We start from the raw sequence: 19325 nt of genomic DNA, 5'->3' as shown, positions 1-19325 counted from the left end.
AAATTGGAAAGATGAGTAGAACTTCTATAGGCGTGTACAAAGGGACACTGATGACAGAAGGGCTTTTCAGAGGAAGGAGACAATGTGCACAAAAATATGAAGGTGGCAAGGTGGAAGGCATGCTCAAGAGATGATAAATATTGGGTTGGCCAGAAAGTTCATATGAACTTTTCGGCCAACCCATTAATTAAATTCGGCACAAGCAAAGGGTTCATCTAAGCAAGGAGCAGGAGGTCAGATAGAAAAGATCGGTTTGAACCAAAGTGAAAATGGGAAGGGAGACTCCAGTTTATCATTGTGAATATGAGGCACTGTGCTGTCATTTCATCTAGATTCATCTAGACTCCTTTGAGGTGGTTTGCTATTCACATTTGTATAGAAGAAGAAACAGGCTAAGCGAAAGTCCCACATTTATGGCAGAACAGTCATATTTTTGAATTATTTGATTGCTCCCCAATTCCATGCTCCCCCCACTACACTGTGTTACCTTAAACAAGAAATTAATGAATCTGGATTTCTATTATTTGAAGGTGACAACACTCAGTAAAGTTTTTGAGGGGAAAAATATTGTGACATGATCAAACTATTTGCTATTTGGGGATACATAAAGGCTCTCCTGGGGCCACTGAAGTCTTCCATTCAAAGGAAGGTCACTTGGTAAAAAGTTTTCTTGAAGGAATGACTGAGGACATGGGTTGAAGGCCAGGGTGCTGGCCTTTATTAGCAATGGGATTTTAAATGAGTTTCTTTCTCTAAGCCTTATCGGCAAAATGGGGATGACAACATGCATCTCACAGGTTTAGATTTAAAAGGGGGAAATGCTCTATAACTAAAGCATAACATAAAATTTTTAAAAATCCAAAATTCTTGATTTGGTAGAGAAAATACCCAAACAGAATTTGAGTTCACCCCCAGAAATGGTTCAAAGACACACATAACTCCAGTTATAAGGCCCACCCCTTACTTGTAGGCTGTTCAAAGACCACCTGCAGGGGTTTCCCTGGTGGCACAGTGGTTAAGAATCCGCCTGCCAATGCAGGGGACATGGGTTCGAGCCCTGCTCTGGGAAGATCCCACATGGCACGGAGCAATTAAGCTCGTGTGGCACAACTACTGAGCCCACGTGCCACAACTACTGAGGCCCACGCACCTAGACCCTGTGCTCTGCAACAAAAGAAGCCACTGCAATGAGAAGCCCGTGCACCACAACAAAGAGTAGCCCCCGCTTGCCGCAACTAGAGAAAGCCTGCTCGCAGCAACGAAGACCCTACACAGCCAAAAATAAATAAGTAAAATAAATAAATTTATTAAAACAAAAACAAAAACAAAGACCATCTGTAGCGGTTGGGAGTTGGGTTTAAGGCTGAGGAAATTAACTTGGGTTCCTGTGCCACAGGATACAAACAACCCTAAAACCCTTAGGTCCCTTTTTTTTCTCTTTAACATTTCTTTTTCTTTTTTTTTTTTAAATTGGAGTATAGTTGATTTAAAGTGTTGTGTTAGTTTCTACTGTACAGCAAAGTGAATCAGTTACACATATACTGTTTTTTAGATTCTTTTCCCATATAGGTCATTACAGAGTATTGAGAAGAGTCCCTTTTGTAATGGTTATTCTTGTGTGGCTCTGTCTCTTGTTCACCTTTGTATCCTACTCATCTCTCTCCAGGCCCCAGACTCAATGGTTTTAAAGGCAAGAAGTGGGCATCAACCTCAAATGCATAGCACTCCATGGACAAAGACACTCTATTTAAAGAAATCATGAAAAAAGAAACTACCACTTGGCTTGAAGAAGGAAGGCTTAATGACCCATGTCGTCTGGTCCAGCTCAGGGTCACTTTGAAGACACTTTGAAACACAGCACTTCCATGTTAAAAAAGAAGCCTCAATTATATAATGAGTCATTAGCCCGTTTAGCCTATGACTACGAGCAGAGGTTGACAATGGGCGGGAAACATTTTACTAAGTGTAAAAAGTAAAGATTAAAGTCAGAAAATAAATATGATATACTTGTGACTTGGAGTTTCAGAAAATAAGCTTCTGGTTTGATCAGACTCAATTTTCAGGGGAAAATGGATAATGTGGCATCTCCCATCCCTCAAGTCTAGGACCAAAGTTGCATGTAAGTAGCTTGGCAAGGAACCTAGCAAGGCCCCCAAATTCCTGAGAGTCAAATGCCATCCACTTATTATTTTATTAGGTGTTATTCACTGAACGTATAAACAAATTGCCAGGACTTTACTATAAATAGGTCAGGGAAAGAAAGCTGTGGTAAGGTCCTCCACATGAGCAGCTCAATCAGGAAATCTTTAGTCCCAAAACTCTACACACAGTGTGGTCAAGCAAAAAAGTGTTTAGAAAAGTCTTCCCAAAAATGATCATTCTGATGGAAAAGCTTCACTCAATACATGCAGTTGGCACTTAAGCCAACTACCAAGAAGCACAAAGTCAAGTCTACTCTGATTCCAGGGCCCTCACTCACACCACAGGGTGCAATGATGTGCCCACTGGGGTTCTAGAGAAGGATGGCGAGGCTTATGGGTGCTGATGATATTCAAAATCTCTGACCACTGGAAGTCACCACCAGTTTCCCACGATGTTTTCCAGACATTGCCAAACTAAGAAGAAATGTAGGAAAGTGGGATGTGGAAACTAAAGGAAGTGTATCATGGATGTCTTTTGGAGGCAATAAGGGAAAGAAACTTGGGCGCACTCATCTAAGCTCTCTTCTTACCTTGTCAGATGACCTTGAGATGAAGAGTTACCTCCTGACATTTGGTTTTGCTCTTTGGAAAACTAGGAACGTGATTAGCTGCTGGGAAGGGTATGTTCGACAAGCATCAGAGAAGGGAAAGCTCTGATATTTTCATCCAACTCTGGGGCAGAGATGAGGATGGAGAATCGGTTCCAATCTCTGGTAGCTCCAAACAGAGCAAAATCTGAAACTTCAATAAGTCTTTGTGCTCTTTCTGTGACAATTACAGCTCTTAGAAAAGCTGCTTCAGTGCCTTCAGAACAAATTTAGATTAGTGAAACTAAAAAGAGTCCCAAAGAGGAAGGTACCAGGTGTTTCAATGTAGCCAGGCAATCCCAGAGCTTAAACTCTTAAAAGGGAAAAGCTAAAATATTCTTATTGAGAGTTGGGATGAATTTATGGTTGATTTTTCTAGGTAAATAACAATCAGTGTTGTTGTAGTATTGTTGTTGGTAAGTATGCAAGACCTTTCCAGCAATCAAATACTATACTTACCTGCTATTTAAAGCAGTGTAGTTAAATTTTCTAATCTTACCAACTACTTGGTCAATCATTTTAGAAAAACAGGAAAACCGATTTGACACTAGGGCTTAGGAGAGATAAAAGCTCAAGGAGGGCTTCCCTGGTGGTGCAGTGTTTAAGAATCCGCCTGCCAATGCAGGGGACAAGGGTTCGAGCCCTGGTCCGGGAAGGTCCCACATGCCGCAGAGCAACTAAGTCCATGTGCCACAACTACTGAGCCCACGTGCCACAGCTACTGAGCCTGCGCTCTAGAGCCTGTGCTCTGCAACAAGAGAAGCTACCACAATGAGAAGCCCGCGCACCACAAGGAAGAGTAGCCCCCGCTCGCGGCAACTAGAGAAAGCCCACGCGCAGCAACAAAGGCCCAATGCTGCCAAAAATAAATAAATAAATAAAATTTATATGAAAAAAAAAGCTCAAGGAAAAGACAATTGATGCATAAACTAAGAAAGTAATTTTACTTTTTAAACCAGTGAGCCTATGTTAAGCAAAGAAATGTGCTTCTCACAGTTTTTAAAGCAACTGAGAAAGTAAGTCTTCTTTCAGGTAGTACCACATGAGGCCTCAAAAGACACTGCTTGGGGTGAGGCAGTAGCAGCCCAACAGGGTTAAGTCTCTTCAAGGCTTTAAATAAAAAACAAACATCCAAAAAATAAAAGCATGAAGCACAAAAAACAAAGCAAAACACCCCCCCCCCCCCAAAAAAAATCCACTTAATTTTTATAGGGATTGTTCTCTAATACCTAAGGAAGGGGTTGGCTCTCTTGAATTTTTCTTTAGGGTTGTCTCTGTGCTAAGGAATAAGGTCACAACTGGGGTTTTAATAGGGTCCCAGTGGGCCTAATGTAGAAGAAAAGCTAAAGGATTGAGGTCTTGTGGGTATTATCCTTAGGCTCTTTCTCCTCCAGTCTTTCTTTTATATATAAATAAGACAAGAGCTCCAGGCAATTGTGAAGTTAGGGCAGCAAAACATAAGGCAAATTTTATCTCTCTGAGCCTCAGTTTTCCCACATGTAAATTGAGGAGACTGAACTGTAATATATAATCACTCAATCATCCCCAAAGTCCCTTTCAACTGAAAGTACATAACAAAGTTAAAAATGCAAAACAAAAACAAACATCAACAACAATCAAAGAAAAAAACAACAACCCACTTCTAAACCTCTGCTCCTCAGCTGGAATCTGATGGTAGGACTTCATGAAGCACCAGCCCAGAGGTATTCATGACCCCTCAATCCTGGGTCTGACAGCCTCCTAGTGATACAGCTCATGTCCCATCCCCCCCAGGCCCAAATTCCTGAGGGTGACTGTTGATTTAGCAACTGTCGAAACAACAGTGGTAACAATGACATCACAATGATAGTATTGATAACAAGGCCAATCAATGCTATTATTAATGATAATAACAGCTAACATTATTGAGATCTTATTAAGGGCCAGGCACTAGAAACGTCACATCTATTTACTCAGTCAATCCTTGTAACAACTCTATGACGAATTAACCCTGATATTATCTCCATTTTGCAGATGAAGAAACTGAGGCTGAGGCACAGAGCAGTTAGGCAAGTAGCAGGAGCAAATGATACAGCAACAAATCATTGAATTGCCAAGATCCAAGGGGGAGGGGGTCCACAGGGCTCCTACAGAGCACCGCAGAATGCTAAGGACAGGACAGAGGTCCCAAGGGAGAAGACTTAGCCCACTGAGGTGGAGCCAGTGGGTTTAGCCGACTGAGAACTGGGAGCTACGGGTTGCATGTTGACTCTGCCACTGCAGTTAAGCCAAGTCAATTTCCTTGTCTGTAAGACAAGGGCAGAGGATGAGATAACCTTTAAGGCCCTTTTCAGCTCTGACATTCTCCATGAGGGACCATGTTCCATAAGGACTCAGCATCTGTTTGATTCCCAGGCTTTTTTTTTTTTAAGTTCTTCATTTCTATTTTAAAAAATTGCATGTTCCCGTGGCCCTGGAATGCCTGCCTCTGGCCCCTCTGGAGCCCTGGGTTATGTGAAAGCAGCCGTGCCAAGCTGGCCCATGGGCGGGGCCGAGTCTTCCTGGCTGGCCTGTGACATGTTCCTGACGTACTGTGTGGTCAAGGAGCTGGAACTGGGGGGGCTGAACAAGGGCCAAGCCTTGCACTTCAGCTTCCTGACCTGGCAGCCATTCAGAGAGACCCTGCTAAGTGCTATTTCCTAAATACACTCTCTTTTCATAACAATCTTACCACATTGCTTTCCTTTACAAGCGCTCTTAAAAAAGGGAACTGGACTCCTTCTGGTTAATCTACACAGACTACATTTGGAAACCATCAGAAACTGAACTCTAAACAAAACGTTATTAATGTGTTGTAATCTGCCCTCTATGTTGCAGATGAAAAGAAAATGTTTTATAGTTTCAGAGCATACGTTTTAATTGCCTTTTAAGAGTGCATATACTTTTAGTACTTAGTGTTATAAAACTGTAGTATCTGTTTCTTGATAACTGTTGAGTGATCTCAGCTATTTTTATTAGTTTTTTTTCCTTATCCTTTTCTCCCTTTTTCTCCTAAACTGCCACCCATGCAAAGTTCCTTTAGATCAAGCTTGATAGAGGGCTCACATATTTGAGATCTTCCATTATAAATAGCTTCTTAACAACCTCCACCTCACTATAAAACACTTGTTCTTGAAAATGAGTTCTATAAACAAAGATGGAGTGGGAGGCTTTGTCTAATAATCCAGTATAGCTGGGAACCGTGCAGTCTAGCCTTTTCCCAGTTTGCTATTGCTTTTTTATGGGGGCCAGATGACCCACGGAGATCTGATGCTCTTGCTACTTTTCTCAACTGTACAGCCCTGTCCCAAGAGAATAACATATCAGTCATCAGCCCAGAGGTTTCAAGGGCAGAGTCTTGGACATACCAAGATCCAGTTTGCTTTTCAGCAAGGAATCCCAAATTCATTAGAATTAGGCCTGAAGTTAACAGAGGATTGGGCTCTCCACCAGCTTGTCACCAGGCTGACAACTCCCTGGAAGGCTGGGTCACTTGACAGAGTCTGAGGGGCTGAGGTCTCCATTGTCCCACCCTCCAGATGGACAAATGGTGCCCAGCTCTTGGACCAGTGATATAAACCTGAATCACAGGCTCACAGGAAATGAAATGACCTTTCTGAGCTAAGGGTTTCTTGGGGCAGGGCCGGGGGATGGGGGCATTTGGCCATCTGGATTCCTGGCCAGGAGGAAACTGTCTCTTGAGTGGTCCGAGTACTAAGTACTCCCAGTGACACAAAGCACCACAGTGGCAGTCACAAATGATAAAACCTTTCCAGGAACATCTAATATAACACAATGTTCAAAAACCAGATTTGTAGAGACTCCTTCGACCAGAAGGATCCATGGAGATGACGTAGTCCATCACTCATTTTCAGGTGAGGAACTGAAGCCAACATGGGCAAGTTATTTACCCAAGGTCTCATGGCCTACGGGAGCTTAGAAACCTGGTTTCTAGTTCTCTGTCTGGCTCTTCACCACCTACAGAATGACCACCGGTGAGTAAAGGAAGCATCACTGGAAGGAATTCCCTTTAGTCATCTGAAAATGGGACCATGTGCCCTTTAATTTCAGTTTCTTTTCAGAGATAGTCATCTTCCTTATCTCAAACATTAACTCAAATGTTTCTTATGATGTCTCCAGTGTTTCCCTAATGTCTTCATGACTCACTGGATATTATGGCTTGATACAGTACAGAGCAGTGCTCAGTTACAACCTTAGTTTCTAAAGCAATTTTTTTTTTTTTATGAAAAACAAGCCTTCCTCTCAGTTCCCTTGCCATCAAAACTTGCACAATATATTGAGAATTCTTGCAATGGCTCAGCAGGCCCGATTTTCATAATGTGTCAGAATCCACAACGTGAAGGAGCAGTTGTTTATAAATGTATCAAAACTGAAATTTTTTTTTTTTTGTCTGTGTTGGGTCTTTGTTGCCGTGTGCGGGCTTTCTCTAGTTGCAGTGAGCGGGGGCTACTCTTCATTGCAGTGCTCAGGCTTCTCATTGCGGTGGCTTCTCTTGTTGCAGAGCACGGGCTCTAGGCGCACGGGCTTCAGTAGTTGTGGCACGCGGGCTCAGTAGTTGTGACTCGCAGGCTCTAAAGCGCAGGCTCAGTAGTTGTGGCACACAGGCTTAGTTGCCCCGCGGCATGTGGGATCTTCCTGGACCAGGGCTCGGACCCGTGTCCCCTGCATTGGCAGGTGGATTCTTAACCACTGTGCCACCAAGGAAGTCCCCAATTTCTGATTCTTAATCTTTGGGGCAGGTGACATTTTAATAACCTAAAAAAATCAGCTCAAAAGAAAGCTTTGAAAAATTGGGTCATCCTATTTTCATACTCTAGGGGTCTACCAGCTAGATATGGCAAGTCTTTCTCTCTTTTGACAGATCATAGATCAAGTGGTTATAATTATAAAAAGATTGGACAGAGAACAGCTACTTAAACATCCTTGGAAATAACTTCTTCTACCACCATTTTATAACCACTTCTGAAGAATTCTCTTCTGGGATGAAACAATGTGAAACCAAGAGTTTCCCTTAGACAGGTTAAGGGAAAGCCCTTCCATTCAGTCATTTTTGCATTAATTGGTGCTCCTAAAACAAACTGGTTTTTTTTGTTTGTTTTTTTTTGCCGTGCCATGAGGCATGCGGGATCTTAGTTCCCCGACCAGGGATCGAACCCGTGCCCCCCGCGATGGAAGCGCTGAGTCTTAACCACTGGACCGACGGGGAAGTCTAAAACAAACTGTTTCTTCAGCCAGGGACATAATTCTATGTTGGGATACTGGAGTCCATCTCTGTTGCCGAGATCTCTCTCCTTAAGATCTCAGCAATATAGTTTTTGGGTGTGTTTCATGACCTTTTGTGCTAGCAAATAAGCCTTTGGAGGATTAAAATTAACTTTCTCATCCTAGTTTAAAGAGTGCTCCGCTCTGGGAACATGAAAAAAAAAAAAAAAAAGCCCGAGTCCTGTGCCAAATACCCAGTCTAGCAGTGCTGATATTGCTTTCAAGGCTCTTATTTTAAAAATAAATTTTTACAGGAGTAGCAGAGAAAGTAGCAAAAGAATATACAAAAGCTCCTCTTTTTAAGATCAAAGAAGAATCAAGTTTTGTGTTACAAGTATTTGAGAATATACTACTACTTTAAACTACTCCAAGTAGTTTAAAGCATTAAATGTGCTTCAAACTTCCTGACCTGTAGATCTAAAAGTAATCACTCACCTTGACCTATGTATCCTAATATGGACTAAATAGAATATTCAATGAAGTCCTGGTATCATATGTGTTAGGAGCCTTAAAATCAGGCTATCAGAATTGGTCATCTGCCCACAGAGCTGGCTAGATAAATTTCCACAATGACACACTCCTGGAATGAACATTGAGGGACTCAGGTCAGGGCCACTTCCTGTTAAAAAAGCACAAGGCAGGCAAATTCTCACCATATGGCCTTTACCCTCTGATCTTGTATCTTACCTGTCCTCCCTAGGCCCAAGGCTCTGTGGGAATTCATGCCAAGCTGGGGCTTACAATCTCAATTGCCATTATCTTTATGAGTTGATTTCTTTAAAAGGTCCTGGGAAATAGGCTGGAATCATTACAGGGAGTGGTCCTTTAGATTTCCATTGAAAAAAAAAAAGTAGTATCAGCTTCAACTCAAAAATCTATTCCTTTACCTCTGGACAAGGAACACAGGGAAACTGTATTAAATCATCCAAAGCAAAATACAGGCCTTTAAAGTGCTTCAACTTTCAGACTCAAACAGGCTGCCATCCTTGATACGTACAATCAGAAGAAGTTCCCTTGGCTGCCTTCATGGGGCAAGGATTCAAGAAGTGCTCAGGAAGGCAGAAAACTCTCCAAAAGAAGCTAGCTAATTCAAAAGAGATTTCCAAGTCAACATCCAAACCGAAGAGATGTGGAAAAATTCAGAAAAGCATCCTAACAAAACATCCCAACAAAGTACCCTAACTCCTTTTTGCAAACCCACAACTGGTAGAAGCAAAGTTCTAATGTGACAGCCTTTTAAAGCAGCAAGTTGCAACCACAAGTGTGGTTGCTCTTCCAACATTATTTTCTTTGGGAAAATTACATGGGTGGGTAGGGAAGCAAACCCAAGAGGACTGCAGTTTACAAGTCCCGAGGCCTGGGAAGTAGGATGCACAGAACCTAGGAGTGGGGACCTCATGGTGGAGAGGAGAAGTCTGACCTTATTGTACAAGGTGGCTAAGATCTCTGGCCGCTCTTCAGGCAGAGTATACTGCTCTCTATGTGCAAAACTGCTCAATAAAATTTTACTGGCAAGGCAAAAGGAGAAACATCTGCTCTAGTCAAGAGCAGCTGTGGTCAGCAATAAGGCAGCTGGCGCAGGGTCAATGCTGTTCTTGCTGGTAGGTGGTATTGTGGTCACCAGTAATTACTTTGGAGAACTTCACAGAGTCAAGGATAACTAAATGGACAAAGAACATTTTATTTTACTTTCTAACTTTAGCCCAGGAGCAAAAATCGTGACATGTTGTACAGAATTCAGAAGCCCGATGCAGTCCATATTTTTCACGGCAGAACTTTTTACCTCGAAGACTGGAAACCCTTAAATGTAAGTATTTCAAAAAATATGTTCTTGACAAGTGACCTCTCCACTCATTATTTCTGATTGAACAGTTCCTGTAGATTGCATTACTCTTTAAGTGTTTCCTTCTGAAAGATATATTATAGAATAAAGAAAATGTGAAAATTATATTTAGCAAATCAATAAATGGTACAAGTTTTTAAAAACCTCATCTTTATCAAATTTGCATGATATCTTCAAAGTTAAATAAACCCTACAGTGAATGGGAATTTGGAATGTAAATAAAAATCTGTTCAATGCATGCAGTTGATAATTTTTCATGGAATGATGAATGTCAGAAAGTAGCAGTTAAATTAATATACACTGTACTTAAAAAATTAAACACTTGGGAAATAACCTCTTGAGCTGCTGGAAAATGACAAGGTCTAAGACATTTCAATCAAGTTAATTTCAGTAGGAAAGCAATGCATTTTTCCCACCAGAAACTATATGAAAAAACAAATTAACCAAAATGGGTCTCTGAATGATGGGATAACATCAGCCTCAAGGAGAACTTCATGACTGCTTGTCAATTAAGTTATTCTACACACATATTCAAAGGCAAAACTAGCCACATTCATTTTAAATCATGTCAAGGCTGAATGGTCGATATTATATTAAAACGAAAGCATGATTTGCATTAAAAAAGAAAAGGAAATTCTCTTGCCAACCAAGAGAGCTCACCTGCAACAGCTGGTATAATTCAGGTATTCAATCTCCAATGAGGCCATGCCAGGTAGGTCATGTCCAAAATCTTACTGGATATACAATACTACCCCTAGTGTACCCTCTGACGGCTGGGCCTCATCAAAATCCTTAGACAGTTTTGGAAGTGGAGGGAGAGACCCAGGGACCAATTTCAACCTACTTTAGACCTATTCCTAACTCCTCCATCTCTAGAATGCCACCTTAGACCAGGTCTGGGGTCATGATAGGTCCAGGGTTCTCCCAGGACAGAAAACAATCCTTGATCAGTATGTAAGGAAGGCCAAATCCAGGTGCTAGAAGGCTGGGATTGTAAGTGTCAGCCCTGTCCATCGCTGTACATAGATCACTTGAACCTTCAGAGTGTCAGGTTTTTTTTACACGTCAGAGGAGGAAGCCTTCCAGCTTTGACATTACATTGAGTCCACAAAGAACAGGTCTCTAGACCTAAAGAGGTGCCCCATCAGCTCCATATCCCTCAGGACTAGGCAGTAAGAGGTACCTAACAATCTCCTGTTGTTTTTTCTTTCGATGAGACTTTCACTACCATTAAAAAGAAGTACTAAATTTAGGTGTTCCCTGAGGAACTGGTTTTTATGATAGCCCAACATCTCATAGTTGTTACGTTAAAGCCTACCATCTGAAACCACTGAATAGTAGGCAGAGGACTTCTACGACTTTTACATATAAAAGTAATTTTATGGTAGTACAGGGCCGACTTTGGCAGTCAAGGTCCAAAGCATTTATGACTTTGCCTTATTCTACGAGTTTTACATATAAAATTTCGACCAGAGAGAAAAACTGATTGACATCAGATAATATGGAAACAACTTTTTCATCTTTTAAAATAAGCAACTTTAGGACTTCCCTGGTGGTGCAGTGGTTAAGAATCCACCTGCCAATGCAGGGGACACGGGTTCGATCCCTGGTCCAGGAAGATCCCACATGCCGCGGAGCAATTAAGCCCACGCACCGCAACTACTGAGCCTGCGCTCTAGAGCCCACGAGCCACAACTACTGAAGCCCGTGCGCCTAGAGCCCGTACTCCGCATCAAGAGAAGCCACTGCAATGAGAAACCTGTGCACCGCAATGAAGAGTAAGCCCCAGCTCGCCACAACTAGAGAAAGCCCACAGCAGCAACGAAGACCCAATGCAGCCAAAAAAAAATAAAATAAATAAATATATATATATATATAAAATAAGCAACTTTATTGATTTATCAGTAATATTTGCTTAAATGCTGCCTAAAATTACAGTCTATTACACTGCGTTTAGGAGGATGAATAGTGAAATCACAAATACTATGGAGTTTCAGTTAAGTCTTAAAAAACATTGCTCCTTCCCTGTATATCCCATTTTGTAAAATGGAGAATAAATGAAGTCTGTGAGCATCAGGCAATTTTAATAATAAAGTAAAAATCTGAATTTTACCTATTGTTATTCTTTTATGACACATTTTTGCTAACTTCTAGTCACGCTGTTTTCAAACTGATGCCTTTGCTGATGTTATCTCCACAGACTGAATGGACTTTCCTTAGTGTTTTTTTTTTTTTTTTGCTTTTTTTAACGTGTCGAAAACCTACTTATTTGTCTTCTAAAGACACTATCTCCTAAAGAACTGGCAAAATAAATCCTGATATATCCAATAATGAGATAGTATGCACCCCATTATATGAGATTATAAATAAAGTTCTCAATCTGTTTGGAAGAAACTGGGATTAGGGATTAGTTCATAAAGGCAGCAAAGGGACATGATAATCTTTGCAGAACTGTGATGAACACTATTCCTTCTCCTAAACGTCGGCTCAGGAGAAGTGGGATAAACCTCTGTAAAAAAGCAGGTTGACTGGCAGAAGAGAGGCTCTAAAGGTGAATTTTTCCTTTAGCTTCCGGAATTCCAGGCTCTTTTCATCTCATGAGCTTGTAAGTGCAGGTTCTGTACAGCAGCTCTTTGCTATAGCTCGCATTCAGTGATGTCTTTCTAATCGGAGGAAGGGTCTAAGCATCACGGGCTAGTCAGTGAAGAAGTTCTCATCATGTCTAAAGCATCAAATATAAAGGGAGGATAGCTAGAGTCTGGGTCTGGCAACATTAACCAAATATGGACTGAGTCCAAAACAGACATGAAAGTTATTAAAACACCACTCTAAACATCTTCATGTGTTTTAGGTATAGTGACTTCTTAGGGCTCATCGGGACATATCTAAGAGTCTCTTTTGGGTTCTGATATTTATACTGTCTTCTTCATGTTCTTGGCTTCTTCATCTTGAATAACAAGAGCCATTCTGGTCCTAGATATACTTATCACCGGGAAACCATTCCCCTTTAATTAAAACATACACACACACACACACACACACACACACACACACACACATTGAATCTTATTCTATTATCCTGAAGGCTCTTAGCCTTCTTAGAAAACTTAAGCATTTACTCAGCAAACCTTGTTTCAACCCCTATGTGTCAAATGCTATGAGTAGGGGAGAAAGTACAATTTTAAACTGGTTTTATCTTAAAACTATTATTTTATTAGGCTTACTTACTTTCTCTTCTCTTGTTATTAGCATAAGGAGATGGCTAAGTCATTTGGTGTGTGTGTGTGTGTGTGTGTATGCGTGCGTGTGTGTATTAAATCCTGGCACAAGACAACAAGTAGAGAACAGCAGAGCCAAAGGGAGATACAGGTGCTGGGTGGTCAAACAGGCTGGTTCACTGGCTTTGCCACTCTCTCCTGTATACCAACCTACAAATTGGTAGAAACAGCAAACTCTTTATTGACTTCTGGAATCACCTTCAAATAGTCAAACCTCTAATGTCAAATCTACCTAATTCAGTGTGTCTATCGTATTGAGGGTCCCCCAAAGAAAGCCTAATTGGATTGTAATTTCAGGTTGGCCTCTTCTGAAGGGTGAGAGACAGGGAGTGAGAGTTGTCGGGCAGGGAGCGGACAGTTTCTCATGGCAAGAATCCTCTCCTGTCCAAACAGAGGAAAGTTCCCAAGTAAGAGTGGCATATTGAAATCTAATCAAATGGCTAGCCTATTTTTACCCTTGAATTCATCAAAATCGTCTCAAGAACAACCACCCTTGGTACTTTTTAAGAATGTTTCTTTTGGGGGAAGGTTTTAGTTAAGACATACTTCAGTGTTTTTGAGTTTAATTTAAAAGAAATGAGCCCTTTATAGTCAGTCACAGGGCTCAAAGACACAGGTAAATGAATCCGGTCTACTGAATAAGATAAGATCGGTCTTGAACTTCTTAGAGTATGTGTGCTAAAATGGGTAAGTTTTAAACGAGCATCAACTACAACTCATTCTACTGTAATATCATGGTGCAGTGGAAAGAATATGGACTTTGGGGTCAGATAATCCTGGGTTCAAAGCCTGTCCTTATCCCTTATCTTAGGCTCAGTTCTCTTAAAAATATAAATACTATTCTACCTGGCAGGATAGTTGTGAGGATAAGAAAATATGCATATAAAGTGTTTATCACACACACACACAAAAAGTGTCTATCACAGAGTAGGCATTCAATAAATGGTAGTTACTGCTATTATTATTATTATTATTATATGAGGTGATATGGTTACATCCAAATCCCCACCAAAATGCAGGTCACAAGGAGAATGTAACTGCCCTCACAGAAAATCCCAATCAAAATATTTTTATCATATACATATTTAAAACTCACGTATAAGACTTTTAGGCCTGCGAACTTCCAATACAACAGTATGGCTTCACATACCTGAGTGTTCTTTTAAAAAAATATATTCACATTTAAAAGGTCAAGCTGTAAAGCCATTTGATTAAAATAGTAATAAAAGAGTAAACATTAACTCACAATTTCTCCTTTGGTCTCTACTATTCCAAGCAGTATCACCTCCCGAATAAGTTGCACCTTAAGACATTGTAAGATTATCTTGATTAAAATCTTTAAGTTCTTAATTTTAAGTAGGGAAAACCTAATCTCCAAAAGCCAAGTTTAATACTTTTAGCATGATCTAGATCTTAACAGTAGCATGTTATCCTCTGCTACTCCTGAAACATGATTGCCCAGAGTAAATGAAGTTCCCTTTTTATATTAATTTTAGAGCCACTGATAAAAATACAAATGATTAACATCAGAAAGGAAGAATTGCTCATCGTTAGGCCACCCAAATTTCCAAAAGCATCATAAGTTATAGAAAGCTTATCTCTGGAATTTCAACAGTTTTCTCAAAGGTGCCAGAGCTATCTACTAGAGGCCTTACAAATTTAATTAAATAACAAAATAAAGCAAACAAATACCCACCCCCCCTAATCTGTCAGTATTTCAAACCTAGGCTTTCCTCTTGGGTATGTAACTATCCTTGATAATTCTGTTCAAGCTAGTATTTCCTCTCCAAATTCACTTTTAACCCAAGCTAAATAAGGATGTTGGTGCCAATCAACTCCCACTATCTACAATATGGTAACCCATTTTATTCACTCTTGCTTTTGCTTCTCAAAAATAAACTCACTAAATCAGCACCTGATCTTCCCCTAAGAACTGTAAACCCATCCTATACGTAGGAAAAATTGACACAAAGATAGGTTATATTGCTTCCGTTGTTAAAAATATCCACTAGTAAATTTAAAAATCTGAAGTATCCAAGCATTTAGATTTCTTATTTGCTTGTCTGGACTATCTGCAATATCCATTTCGATTTTTGCTATTTCTAGCCACAAAGCCATCACAGGAGTTGGCCTCAGGGCCCGGAGAGGAAATCTGGCTTCCACCTCTGGGACACACGTTTCAGCGCTTATGTCTGACTGACCCTGCCAATCACCCCTGCCAGAAGCCACAAGCCTGGCTTACAATAACAGAGTATATCAAAGAGGACAGGAAAGAAAACAAGACAGTGGCAGGGTCAGCAGAGGATAAGAACACGGTGAAGATGCCCTGTGGAAGCAGGGAACAGGGGGCCATATATTCATCGTATCGAGTGTGTTTCTCAGAAAAGGCAAAGTCATAAATGCTTTGGACCTTGACTGCCAAAGTCGGCCCTGTACTACCATAAAATTACTGTCAGACGTTAACTAGGAGAGCAGATTGTCTCGTTATGATGGGATGGGTCAAGAAGAAACACTCTTTTTTTTTTTTTTTTAAAGATTTATTTTTTTATTGATTAATTGATTGATTGATTGATTGCTATGTTGGGTCTTCGTTTCTGTGCTAGGGCCTTCTCTAGTTGTGGCAAGCGGGGGCCACTCCTCATCACGGTGCGCGGGCCTCTCACCATCGCGGCCCCTCCTGTTGCGGAGCACAGCTCCAGACGCGCAGGCTCAGTAATTGTGGCTCACGGGCCCAGCCGCTCCGCGGCATGTGGGATCTTCCCAGATCAGGGCTCGAACCCGCGTCCCCTGCATTAGCAGGCAGACTCCCAACCACTGCGCCACCAGGGAAGCCCAAGAAGAAACACTCTTGTTCACACGAACTTGTAATTACAACCCACATGCTTAAACCAACTCAGAGTGGTGATCGTGGTAACTGTATATTGACCTCTGATATAAAGATCATCCATGTAAAGTGACTCTTTTCACTAGAACCATCCAGTTCAAGAATAGTGATAATCCATGCTTGCCTCCATATAAGAATATGCCTAAATCCATTGTGATCATAAACTCAGCAAATTTAAAAGGCATAGAGAGTGGAAAAGAAAAGTAGTTAAGAGCTGGGGAGGGGGTTTATAGTCAGTCTGGGTTTGACCTTGACTCTGCTACTTATGAGCTGTGTGATCTTGGGGAAGTTACTAGTTTCTCTGAATTGCAGTTTTCTCAGAGAATTATTATGAGCACTCAATGTCCAAAAAAAACCAGGTAAACTTTCAATATATGTTAACTTATTATTAAAGACAGCTAAGTATTATATAAACAAAAGATAACTTTTAAAGGCCGCACTCTTAGGCCTGACATTCCCAATCTACTTTTAGTCTCAATCAACTTTTTCAGCCTTCGCTTCTACTACTTTCCTTCACATCCACTATCCAACCTTCCTGCCTCTACTCCTTTATTTGTGTTGTGCCCTCTGCATAAAATCACCCTTAGAGTCACCTTTAAAGATTCAAGCCTACTGTTCAAATGATACCTTCTTCAAAAAGCCTTTTTTTTTAATCTTCCCCATCTCTCTTCACTAAATTACTCATAATGTCTTGTAACCTTCTGACAACTGACTATTTTATGCTGTCTGTTATAGGCATTTGTATATAAACAGAGTACCTAGCACAGGGCTTTGTCCACAGTAGCACTTAGTAAAGGTTGATTAGAGGCATAAACGAATAACAACAATTCTCTAATACATCTAAGAAAATGAGCACCTTGCCTTCACACTCCCACTTCCCTACAGAACCCCAAGAAAACTCTGCTGCCTCATTAACTCCGGCGGGACGGGAGAGACAGAGGTTGCCAGGAGCCCAAGCTGTGAGAGTTGGCACTTCTCTCTTTGCATCCAAGGAGTTAAACTGAGTCCCGGGAGATAAAAATCTCCGGTTTTATTGTTTAGTGAGGCTGCCTGACAAACGAAGATCCAGCTGCAATTGTAACATTCCAAGCTCAGAAGGCGCCAAGTTTTACTAACTATAATTTAACTGGTCCGACTGCTGCAGTCCAAATTCTTGTTTGGATAATCAGTCTTTGTTTGAATATGTTCAAAAACAGCACAGGCTAGCATTAGCCTCTGGGTATGTCATGTGAGCTGATTACCCTGTGGCTCCCAGTAGCAGAAACTCATACACAAGAGGAGGATTATTTTCCTAGTATTACTGTTACGCTAACATATAATCAGTCCTTTTCTCCCAGTCTCCACATCTCGTCCACAGCCTCCCCCAACCTTTTTTTTCTTTCCTCCTTTCTTTTTTCTTTTCTCTCTCTCTCTCTTTTTTTTTTTTATAATTCAAAAGTCTTCTTTCCAAGTTCAACCAAAGTTTAAAGGTGAAAAGGTCAAGAAAGTTTCATGGCTGTGACTGTTTGGAAAAGGGTAGGACTAACTGGGGTCTCTAGCTCAGCCTCTACTAAAGGCTCAAGAAGCTCATATTTCACTGTACTTCTGCAGCGCCCAGTCGCCTTGACACAATCTGGAATGAAATTAAGCCCTTGTTAATCATTTTTAACATAATAGAATAATAATAACTTCACCTGCCAAACAATCATTTCATACTTAAGCAACTCAAGTGGCTCATTTGTTTGTTAAAAAAAAAATCCAAATTCTCCAAGTTGTATGTTTTAACTGGAGGACACTCGTTTGGGATCTACCCGCCCAGTCCGTCTGCAAGTCATTCGGCTCTCTCTAACAAGCCAAGAAGGATTCTGGAAACTCTGCACCTATCCTGTCACTTGGGCCTTGCTCTGGCCATTCTCAAAGAGCCCAAATGAGTTGACAGTGCCTGGCTGACAGAAAATGCTAGACAGTATTTGCTATTAGTACTTTGGAGGGGAAATCCTGACTCAGAGGTACAGTTCTAGCAATCAGTGGAAAAACTGCTGGTGGGGAAAAACCATGGCTTGGAAAAGGCTGGAATGATTAGCCATTGGTACATGGGTTGGCGAAATGCTGCAAACTGGGAAATTGAAGTGGGAGCTCTCAACTGGTCTGGAATTGTAGGTGTAAATCTGGTCCCAGCAGCTCCTGCATTGCTAGAGGGAAGGCCACCAAAGGAGAAGGAAACTCTGCTCCCTGGGAGGGATATCTGTTTATTTTACAATTAACAACAGCAAAGGAATGCTTTCTGAAATTTTTCCTGGAAGGCACAGAATTTAATCCTATACAATAGTTTGGTATTGAATCTGCAAGGTCTTAGCTGAGATGACAGGTTCAAATCAGAGCACTTCAGACCTGGCTCCAGTTACAGAGAGAGACACAAGGAACCAAGAAAAGCCCCTTCTGGGGCCAAAATTCTAAACTGTGCGGTGATCTAGGATTTGAGAGAGGAGGAGAAAAACGACGGTGCCGTGCATTAGGGCGCAGTGGGAAATGGATAGGAAGTGAGGTCTAATGGTTGAAGGTTTATCATTTATCTACTCCTCTGCATCCTTGCTCCATGCATTCTGGGGCAAAGGAAGAAGGCTTCTATTGTGAATTTCCACAACTTCTAATAGTCGTATGTTAGACATATACTCATCTTTAATATCAATGAATTACACCTTCTACTAACTTAAATCATGCTGAAATGTAAGACCATGTTTTTCCTCCCTGCTGTGGGTACTGAGCGAAAAAAAAAAAAAAAACACAAACCCACTGATATTAATAGTGCTCAATTCACATTAATTAGAATTATAGAATGCCACAGCCCGGAAGAGCTCTTAAAGAAAGGTTAGAGTAGAAGTGTCTCAGGGGCCAGAACTGAGGCCAGACAGGGAGTTTCCCAGTATCCTCCATTAACAAAACATCTCCACCTGTATCTGTTTTATATATTGGGGTCCTGCAAAAATTTCACTAGAAAAAAAGGCTCTGCTGTTGGGGAGGAATGGGTAAGAGGGAGGTTTGAAAACCAAAGAGCTGGTCCAATCTTTCATTTTAAAGTTAACGAAACACGGGCCTGTGAGGCTGTGACTTGGCCGAGGTCCCTCAGTGAGTAGAGAACAGGGTTAAGACAAGAACTCCTCTGTAGCCCCCCGTTCAGTATGTGCTCCATCTCCAAATCATGTCTGTCTGCTCCACTTTTCAGGGAAGCCCTGCTTCCATTTACTGTGTTTG

General features: G+C 41.2%; 1 protein-coding gene across 5 annotated transcripts in view; it reads right to left on the bottom strand.

Annotated features, from left to right (window-relative positions):
- Nucleotides 1-19325, bottom strand: part of BCAS3 (BCAS3 microtubule associated cell migration factor) — a 577971-nt gene that overhangs the window by 113352 nt on the left and 445294 nt on the right. For 2 of the 5 annotated variants that reach the window (XM_057536260.1, XM_057536261.1), the window contains one exon: nt 14457-14513. The exons of the other annotated variants lie outside the window; for them this stretch is intronic. In XM_057536260.1, the coding sequence (XP_057392243.1) occupies nt 14457-14513 (57 nt within the window). The remainder of the gene's footprint in view (nt 1-14456; nt 14514-19325) is intronic. 5 annotated transcript variants of the gene reach the window in all.

Source organism: Balaenoptera acutorostrata, chromosome 20 (assembly GCF_949987535.1).
Source record: "Balaenoptera acutorostrata chromosome 20, mBalAcu1.1, whole genome shotgun sequence".
In the NCBI taxonomy this organism is placed as follows: Eukaryota; Metazoa; Chordata; class Mammalia; order Artiodactyla; family Balaenopteridae; genus Balaenoptera; species Balaenoptera acutorostrata.
Note: the sequence above shows the minus strand (reverse complement) of the source record. Positions and strands in the feature narration are given on the sequence as shown.